The sequence below is a fragment of the Nannospalax galili genome, unplaced genomic scaffold (assembly GCF_000622305.1).
Source record: "Nannospalax galili isolate Female #2095 unplaced genomic scaffold, S.galili_v1.0 scaffold212, whole genome shotgun sequence".
Classification (NCBI taxonomy): domain Eukaryota; kingdom Metazoa; phylum Chordata; class Mammalia; order Rodentia; family Spalacidae; genus Nannospalax; species Nannospalax galili.
In genome coordinates this window covers 3,240,684-3,250,512 of record NW_008333884.1, presented here as the reverse complement: position 1 = coordinate 3,250,512, position 9,829 = coordinate 3,240,684, and the positions used below count along the sequence as shown (strand labels likewise).

General features: G+C 51.7%; 1 protein-coding gene across 1 annotated transcript; it reads right to left on the bottom strand.

Annotated features, from left to right (window-relative positions):
- Positions 1-411: 411 nt before the first annotated feature.
- On the bottom strand, positions 412-9,119 carry Serpinf2 (serpin family F member 2). The gene is made up of 10 exons (XM_008828787.3): positions 9,015-9,119; positions 7,881-7,947; positions 7,671-7,709; positions 7,511-7,573; positions 7,047-7,248; positions 6,435-6,578; positions 6,097-6,300; positions 5,584-5,726; positions 2,178-2,382; positions 412-1,562 (listed from the first exon to the last, which is right to left on the bottom strand). The coding sequence occupies exons 2-10, from the start codon at positions 7,941-7,943 to the stop codon at positions 1,150-1,152; spliced, it is 1,476 nt and encodes a 491-aa protein (XP_008827009.2). The 5' UTR covers positions 7,944-7,947; positions 9,015-9,119; the 3' UTR covers positions 412-1,149.
- Positions 9,120-9,829: the final 710 nt, after the last annotated feature.

Below are 9,829 nucleotides of genomic sequence, written 5' to 3'. Positions count from 1 at the left end.
GGATTCTCCTACAGGAAGCTGCCAAACCCTCTGCCAAGGTACCCCCAACCATGTTCCCCAAATCCTCAGGTACTGCCAGTCTCCAGCTGTCAGCTTGCCCCCGGCTGGCGGGCGCCAGCTCCTGGCAGATTGGCTGGGGTGTAATTAGAAACCCACTAGTTCCCTAATTGCCAGTTCTTCTCAAAAACTGGGAGGCTGACGCTATTCTGAGCCGCCCTTGTTTCTGGTTGCCTGAGGCATGCAAAGAGGGAAGGGCTAAGAGCAGAGCCAGGCTAGTGGTATGGAGGTGGATCTAGAAGCCTGGCATACGGCCAGAAATCAAACGTGGCACAGAGAGGGCTCAGTGCAGTCTGCCCTGTGGCTCCCTCCCTGCCACCTCTACTAGTTCCAGCCCAGAAGAGTAACGTCAAATCAGCCAGGCCCATTCATTCTTTATTCAGGTGGCATAAAAATCACTACAAAAACTTTACAAAAGAGCCTTAGAGAGCTAATGAGGCCCTTCCCTGCCTCAGCCCCTGAACTTCCTGCCAGAGGAAGAAGACAAGAGAGAGGAAGGAAGGGTATCGTGGCAGTGCTGGCATCTCCAGGGACCAGGGGGAGATTTGGGTGGTGGGACATGGGTGGGAGTCTTGAGGCCTTCAGCAAGCTACATAAGAATCAAGGTAGATTAACCTCCACTCATGGGGTAGGACACTGGGAAGGAGGCAGTGTCTGATGTCAGGACAAGGCTTTGCCTCCTGAGTCAGCACCAATACCTGTCTCTCCTCTTCCCAACCAGGGTGTTTGGTGACATGTCCAAAGGCAGCCTCTCCAGCTGCTGCCTACAAAAGTGGAAGTACCCCAGCTAAATGAAGGATTCACCCAACCTACCTCAAGCCAAAGCTGTATCTACAGCTGCCTTGACACCAAGCCCCCCAAAAGACACCCTCTGATTCCCTTTGGAAGAAATGAGAATTCTCCATGGCTGCCTCCTCCCAGCCCCACGCACCCACCCACCTGCCTCCCCAGGAGTTGCTAGAATAGTTTCTCTCCCTCCAGACTGCCTCTCCAGGCCCCGCCCTATCCCACAAAGCTGGTTAGAAAGTCACAAGCATTGAGAGGCTGGTCCAGGTGGGGACTCAGGATGCAGCTGCTGCCCAAGGCCCCTCCTCACTTGGGGCTGTTAAACTCGGGGTAATCCTCCTCCAAGGGGGCCTCAAGTTTCAAGTCAGGACCCAGGGCCTTGTCTCCATGGAAGGCAGCTTTCTGGTTCTGGAAGAAGTCCCTGTTGTCAGGAGAATCTTGCTGCTCCTGGAGCTGGGGCTGTGCACTAGGGTTGGGGTTCTTCACACTGCCCACAAAAAGGGGCACACCTATGGTGTCCTCCATGACAAAGAAGATGAATGGGCGGTTCACAGTGAAGGAGGAGAGGGACATTCGATTCATGGCTGTGCTGGTGGCTGCAGCCGCCTCTACACCAGCCTCACTGAGCTCCATGGTGGACTGATGCTGCACACTGGACACCACCAGCCTCTGGTCAGAGATCCCACGCAGGTCTGGGCCCTGAAACAACTCCTGCAGGCCTGCCCGGGAGCAGCAGATGGCTGGTCAGTTCTGCCCCCAGGCTACCTGGACCTGTCTGGCATCCTGGCTAGAGGGAACACCTTGAACACTTTTGCCTGACACCTGTTACACCTTCAAGTCTCAGCTTAGACATCACTTTCTGTAGAAACCTCCCCTGATCCCAACCTCAGTCTGAACTAAGTACCTGTTAAATATTCTCCAGGGTAAGCTGGAGAGGACCCTGACTTATCACTTATGCTAGATTTCAAGTACCTAACTCTTCATGTGCCCACCCCATTAGGCTGAGTACTTTGTATACAGTGAACTCCTAGTATCTGATTACAGTGCCTGGAATATAGAAAGTGCTTAGATGCTCTCTTTAGCAGGGTAACCCCCAGCTTCCTCCAGGATAACCAGTAAGGCTCACATGTCACCCTGCACTCTTTACCCAGGATTCTTTGCAGCGCTCAGTCTTGGGTAGCAAGAGTATTTGAGTTAGTTCACCCCAGGACAGGTCAAATGCTCTCATCCAGGATGCAGGGCCACATCCAACTTGAACACACTACCAGCTGGAGGCCTCTCTTCACCCACCCTGCCCAGACTGCCTGGTACCACCCCATGCCCAGCCTCCTTACCCAGCTGGCTGAGGGTGGCCACCAGGTCCAGCTGATGTTTCAGATGCAGTTTAGGCAGCCACACCTTGGTGGGCTTCTCCCGCAGTGAGGGCTGGTACAAAGTGTCCCAGCTCAGATTAGCCAGTACCTGGGACACATTCCACTCAAAGTAAGTGGGCATCATGACCACAAAGCTCATGTTGTTCTTAAAGGGGAAATGAGCCACCTACAGATAAGGAAAGGAAGAACATGAGGACCAGAATGCACCCAAACCTCACTGGAGTCTGGCCAGCATCACTTTTGTCTTTCAGAGACAGGGGCCTGGGGTTCAAGTTCATGCTCATCAGTAGATGTCTGGTCTCACTGTGCTTTCACTTCACCTGTGAAGTGGAACAGTATCACTTGCCCCATTGCAGGTTGACGTGTGACCAAATAAGATACTACTTTTAAATTTGTGTGTGCATGCACATATATGTGTATACTTTTGGGGGGGTTTTTGGTATTTTTGAGACAGGATCTCCCTCTAGCCCCAGCTGGCCTAGAATTCACTATGTAAACCAGACTGGCCTTGAACTCACAGAGATCCACCTGCCTCTGCCTCCCAAATGCTGGGATTAAAGGCATGAGCCACCACATCCAGTTCACGTGTATACATTTTTATGAGGGTATGGATAAGCTTCAGTGTATGTGTGTGTGTGTTTGTGTGTAGGGCAGAGGTCTATATCAGGTGTCTTCCTAAATTGCTCTCCACTTTTTTTTTCACCTTATTTTTCAAGACAGTCTTTCACTGAACCTGGAGTTCCCCAATTTGGCTAAATTAGCTGGCCAGCAAGCCCCAGGGACCACCTCCTGTCTCTGTATCTCCAATTCTGCACCCAGGTTTCTATATAGGTGCTAGGGGTTGAACTCAGGTCCTCATGTTTTTGGGGTAAGCACTTCACTTACTGAGCCATATCCCTAGTCCTGTACACACACACACACACACTTTTTTCAGTCAGGGTCTTGTGCATCTCAAGCTGGCTTTGAAATCACTATGTAGTCAAGGATGACCTTGACCTGATCCTCCTGTCTTCATATCCTGAGTGCTGAGATCACAAGCATGCACCACCATGCCCAGTTTTATAGGGGTTTTGGGGTTTTTTTTTTTGGTGTTTTTGAGACAGGGTCTCCCTGTAGTCCCATCTGGCCTGGAACTCTATGTAGACCAGTCTGGCCTGGAACTCACAGAGATCCGCCTGCCTCTGCCTCCCAAGTGCTGGGACTAAAGGCATGTGCCACCACACCCAGCTTGTTTTGTTTTTTTTAAAACAGGGTCTTAGCCAGGCAAGGTGGCACATGCCTGTAGTCCCAGCACTTGGGAGGCAGAAGCAGGCGGATGTCTGTGAGTTCAAGGCCAGCCTGGTCTACATAGTGAGTTACAGGACAGTTGGGGCTACAAGGAGACCCTGCTTCAAAAAGACAAAAACAAAACAAAACAAAAAAACAGGGTCTTATATGTCCCAGGCTGGCCTAGAAATGAAAGCAGTATGTAACTGCAGATGACTTTGAACTTTTGATCCTCCTGCCTCCATCTTGTAAGTCCTAGGATGACAGTTCAGCCTGGTTTGCACAGTGCTAGGAACTGAACCAAGGACTTTGTGTATGCTAGGTAAGCATTCTAACAACTGAGCTGTATCTCCAGCCATGCTTGAAGCTTGAATCTTCTAGCAGTGTCTTCACTCACAGGCTGAGTTCTCCATCTGCTACCAGTTAGTTATTCGAAAGGATCTCCTATCTCTATCTCTCAGTAGGGTCACTAGTTTTTTTCTTTCTTGGGGGGAGGGTCTTTTTGAGACAGGGTCTCCCTGTAGCCCCAGCTGGCCTGGAACTCCCTATGTAGACCAGGCTGGCCTTGAACTCACAGAGATCCACCCACCTCTGCCACCCAAGTGCTGGAACTAAAGGCATGCACACCATGCCTGGCGTGGTCACTAGTTTTCCAATTGACCTAGGGAAGCCACTGAAAAGGGTAGGGAACCCTTCATATTCTTTTCACCCTTACCACTGGTGTCTTACCATGTAGCAGTGTCTTTGCTACATATGCCGAGATTTGGAATAAGATGCTTTGTTTTATTTTGAGACAGGGTCTTGTTATGCAGTCCTGGCTGTCCTCAAACTTTCAATCCTCTTACCTCAACCTCCTGAGTGCTGGGATTATAGGAGTGAGCCAACACACCCAGCTCACAAGATCTTTTTTGAAGGAGTCCTACAGCTAAGGAAACTACTAGGCTCAAGGGTCTCTTGAGGCTGCGACTCCTTGAGTTTCAGTTAGAGTGCCTGCATGCAGGTCCCCTGCAAGTGGGAAGATGAGTGCCAGGTCTGGCTGCCTGGACCTGCCTGAAAAAGCATGAGGAGGATGGAGGAGGTGAAGGATGTAGAAAGAGCAGGTAACACAGGGCTTGGAGGGAAGGAAATCAGGGAGAAGCTGAGGGAAGTGGACCTGGCCAACCTTTGTTCGACATGAGCTGCAGAGAAGCCAGGCTGCCCAAGTGGCTGCCCAAGTAACTATGTTCTATGTCCTGCTGGCCTTACCAAACTAACCAACAAAATGGGTGTGAAAGCACACACCTAAGATCCAGCTGGGGCAGGAGAAACATGGGTTCAAGACCAGCCTGTATAACATAGCCAGACCTACCTTGCCTCAAAAAAACAAAATGAAAACAAAAATAAAACAAAACTAGCCAACATTGTTTTCTCAGCCACAACTGACTGGCCCAAGTATCAGTGTCCCAGTCAAGGGACCACATTTGGACTCGAAGGAGGCCTTACCTGAAACAGCTTGGCACAGAACTCCATCTAATCAGAATGTTCTGTGCAATATGCTGAGAAATCAACCCAACTGGGTCCTCCCTTCCAAGAAGCACTGAGTGTGAACTCAGAATGTCCCAGGCTTTGAAGAGCTTCAGACCTTGGGTGACTTGCACGCCTTCGGTCATGGAGCTTGATAACCCAGATTTTTGTAATAAACCCTCATCACCAAAGTCATGTGCGCCTCAATCGGTGTCCCCTCTTCAAAGAATTCTCTGAGACTCAGTCACTAATCAATAGCCTCTTTTTTTCCTTCATAGTACTTACATTGTCTGAAATGATTTTGGTATCATGTATCTTCTCTCTTAAGAGCAGGCCCTGGTCTCTCTTGTGCCTCACTAAAACCCCAGTGTCCAGAACAGTATCTGGCACACAGCAAAATCTCAACATATTTTCTTTGAGCAAACAAACCTCAAAGAGCCCATGCTCTGGGTAAAAGCATAGTAAAACCTTTCAGAGCTTCTTACCACAGAGGTAAGACTGTAAGGAAAGTGGGATACCCCTTCACCCCTGAGGCCCCTCCATAGCCTGCCCCCACCTCCCAGCACCAGGCCTACTTTTCTGGGTAACCCAGGGTGACCTGTATCTCAGGCTGCTCCAACAAGAACCAGCGCAGAGGGTATGACTGTGCTTGCATCATGTCCACTGGCACTGTGAACTGCTCATCCAGGTGGAAGGAGTCTCTCTGGGTGAGGCTTGGGTCAAACTTGCTCCTCCAGAAACCTGCAGCCAGGCAGAGGGCAGGAGCCATGTAGCCCAAGACTAGCCTCTTGCCCATCCCACCTAGAACCCATTTAAAGGATGAGAGGTGGAAGCCAAGCTCCCATGGGGTGCTGTGCCAGTTGACACTCAGTTGATCTTAAGTCCCTTCCCTATATCTAAGTTTATGTTTCTCCACCCCTTTGAAGCCTCAGTTTTCTCTCAAGGCAGTCTGTCTTCAATAGCTTCAGCCAGCTTCTGGGCCTGCTCCCCACACACCCAGACAGCCTCCTGCTTCATGGTCTAGCATCCTCAGAACAAAGCCTGCACAGCCCCACTCAGCCTACAGGGTTGGGAGGGCTGTCAGGGCAAGGGCTTAAGAAGAAGAGTGCACCGTGAAAGTGGATGGCATTGAGGAGAAGCAGGACGGTGTTATCTGGTAGCTCAGAAAGGAAGTCCTCAATCTTCCCCTCTGTGGCTTCCTTCACCCATTGGTTGATGTTCACCAAGTCTTCCTCCTGCTTTCCAGTCAGTTTCACCGGCTTTGCACCAAAGAGTTGTTCTGATTGCTCCAGGAAATCCTCTTTGATGGGAAATTCTGCACACAACGGGCCACATGCTCATCCCAGGGCTGTGGGCTTCACAATCACCAATGTTCTACCTAAGGCCAAGCCCCTCTCCTTTGGCCACTGCAGGGCACTACCTGGGTAGCTGACTGCCATCAGCACCTACCTTTCTGCAGGTACATTCTGGCAGCCAGTCTGATTGCCTCAGGGCCCAAGTTCCGGCAGAGGTGGCTCAGTAGATGGGGGAGGCAGGACTCTGAGTTCATGTGTAATACCTGTTGCAAACTCTGCAGAGTTTGGTTCTGAGCACCTGAAGGGAACCAACTGGGCTAAGGCCCGGGCCCGAAGTTCTTTCTTTCCCCACTGCCTGCTCCACCCTCTCATACCCCCATGATAAGCATGGCCACCAACCACTGCTCTCCCCCATATCCATTGAGCCCTAGGACTCCTGAGTTCTACTTTCATCTCTGCTGCTGACAAGCTGGGTGACCTTGCTTCACCTAATATCCTTCCTTCTTTAAACCTCAGTTTCCCACAGTGAGACCCTCCTGTCCAGTGAAAATTATTGTAGCTATGTAACTTTTGCACTAAAATAACTAGGGACTTGTTAGGCCATATTCCTGGAAATCTTGACTCACAGAGGCTGGTGACAGCTTAGGCACCTGCATTTCACCAGATGTCCACATGTCCCTGATGGAGGAACCATCCACTGATAACCCCTGCAGCACTGAGCTCCTAGTGGCCTCCCAGTTCTGCTGGACAGGTGCTGCCCCAGTACCTAGTGCCAGGTGAGACAGTGCCAGGGCCACACTCAGGGGTGACAGGACAAGGTTGGGGCTGGTGGATGTTTGGGCCACCAAGGAGAATAAATCAGCAGTGAAGGCCATCATGCCCCGAGCCAGCCTGTGGGTCTCTTCTGCAGTTGGGGTACTCTTACAGTCTTCTGGAAACCTCTTCAAGGTAGTCTGACTACCAAGTTCCTACAAGGACAAATCATAGGTCAGTGAAGTCACAGGGTCAGGTCTAGTTCTCGGTGTCTCTCATAGTCCCAGTGCTGGAGGGCAGCAGGGCCTTTCCCAGACCTGAAGGAAAAGGGAGGATCACACTGGGGTCCTTCCTACCCCACCCTTCTGAACCCCCAAACATCAGTTCTATGGCCACACCTCCTATTCCCTTGACCCTACTGATTGGCCCTCCTCCCTCTGACCCCATCCACTCTTCCCCAGCCCCACCTGGTTGTACCTGGTTGCCCAACTTGAGAAGGACAAGTGGGGGCAGCTTCTGCTGGGTCTGCTCATTAATTAGCTTTGGAAAAGAGGAAACAGATGGAGAATAATCACCCTGACCAAGACACAGAGGAGACGGTTGTGCTTTTCCTCCAAAACCCCTCACTCCCCAGTACCTGTGGACTTGGAAGATCCATGGTGCTCACAGCGGAGAACTGTTGAGAAAGAGGTGAGGTGATGTAGGGGAACCCCCTCAGATCCAAGCCCTCCCTGGACCCAGCACTCCCCCTCTCTATTCCTCTGTCCTCTCCCAAACTCATCTCTGCCCCCTTTATCTTCTTCAACCTGACTGGTCTCTTCCCACCCAAACATCAGTCCAGCCTCACCATGGAGCAGGGACCTTGCAGACAGGACAAGCTGAGTACCAGGAGTCCCCGGAGCAGTGCCATGTTCCTGTATCCAGAACAGGAAGGCTTAGTTCCCACCTCACACTTGCACATCGGGTGGTGGAATCCTACCTACAGGTTCACTGACCTGGCAAGCTGCAAAACCTGGACCCATACCCAAATCACGTGAGCTGTGGTTCTCATCCCTAAGCAGTGGGATTGCCAAGACTTCCTTCACCCTTGTAGTCTTCATTCTTCCAGGACTTACATTGTGAATCAGACCTGGGTTCCAATCTAGGTTGAGCCTCTTGCCAGAAAGCCTTGGGCATCTTCCTTAATGCCTCTAGGCTTTGCCTTATTTTGTAAAATGGTAGCAGAATTCCTTTCTCCTCCCATGTGGATTTTGAGGACCAAAATAAAGTCTTTGTAGGTACTGAGTATGATGCCTGGCCCTCAGTGATAGGCCACTGGGAAGGGCTCCCACCACAGAGCTCCCATCCAACCTGCAGTCTGTGTCATCCAGCCTTTCTCAGGCTTCCTAAGTCCTACCCAGCAGAGTAGACAGGTCTGTGGGCCCCGAAGGCTCAGCAGGGATGGCAAGGTGGCCAGTAAGCTGCTTTGTTGACCTAGTAGCAGAGCCCAATGAATGACTCTGGCCCAGATACCTTTGGACTTACGGAAACGGGAACCACAGGCCTCATCCCAACTCTGCCCCCAATTCTGCTCTGGGGTGCTTTGGAGAAGCCAGGCTGGTGGATGGGGATGGGCAGGTCATATTCTAGGACCGCAAAAACAGCTCCCCACCATCAACACCTACCCAGCCCCTATCTCTGGCTAACTCTTCTGGAGCGTCCTTCTGTAACCTCCATAATCCTCCAACATCATACACAACAGCCCTCAGCCAAGCCCTGATCTCCAGTCTGGGCCTGTGAGTCTTCCTGGAAAGCCAAGGCCTCCAGGTTCTGAAGTTCCTGAGGGACCCCTCCTGGAGCCCCCACCTCCATTCCTCACCACTCCAGGAGGCAGCAAAACTGCAGGCTCCATGGATAAATTCAGCCCAGACCCCTTCCAAGTTAGCAGCTCCCCATCTCCTCTGCTGTTGGAGGAAGAGGCTGCACTACCCCTCCATCCTACCTCTTCAGGTTCCTTGCTGCCGCACACGGTGTTCCTTTGGCCCCACTTAGCTGTTCCCCACGCTCTGCCTGGCCGGGCCAGCCCAGCCTAGCTCTCCTCCCACCAGGACCTTTGCTCCTAGCCAACCCCTGTTCAGCTTGCTTTCTCTACTGGTAAATATTGACCTGTACATCCGGTTAAACATTGATACGGGGGCCAGAAGCCCCTTTCCCACCAGGGGTACTAATCCTAAGACAACCATCCCAGGACCCTGCCTGAGTGTAGATAGCTAAGAGGGCAGATCCAATTTGCACAGGGGCCTGGCACTATGGCAAGCCTTCTAATGGTCCCTCAACATGGGTATTATCCCTGTCAGGCTCAGAAGGTTGTGTGACCTGTCCAAGGGCACTGAGCTGAGCCCAGAGGCACATCTAGACTCCTGTACTCAAGTTCTTGTTCTTACTTCTTCGTAAGTTGCCCAAAGGAAGGGGAGGCTGCAGGAGCCTGTTCAGAGAACCCAGCCCCAACCCTAACAAGCCCAGGATTCTGGTTGGCTACCTCCAGCCTGGGCCCCAGGGCAAGGGGTGGAGAGACAAAGAGATGCAGAGGGAGGCAGGTTCACCCAGGGTCCCACCTCTTCAGCAGCAGTACTGGCTCACTTTCCCCAAGGATGAGAGTTCTGAAAATTGGCCTGAGGCTGCTAATACCAGTGGCCCTGCAACCTGGGTAATCAGAGGGCAATGATGAGGCTGCCTCTCCGCCTTCCTACCCTGCTCCTCACTGCCCTGTAGGCTGGTGGGCCTGGTGACACAAGTCTATAATATCAGCACTTGGGA

What these genes read in the sequence shown, in the direction of transcription:
- Serpinf2 (XM_008828787.3), bottom strand. Translation starts at nt 7,943, where the DNA reads ATGGCACTGCTCCGGGGACTCCTGGTACTCAGCTTGTCCTGTCTGCAA. An exon ending in TGCAAGGTCCCTGCTCCATG is followed by an intron (nt 7,710 to 7,880) that starts GTGAGGCTGGAC and finishes CTTTCTCAACAG; the next exon opens with TTCTCCGCTGTGAGCACCAT. An exon ending in ACTGTCTCACCTGGCACTAG is followed by an intron (nt 6,579 to 7,046) that starts GTACTGGGGCAG and finishes GGTTCCCTTCAG; the next exon opens with GTGCTCAGAACCAAACTCTG.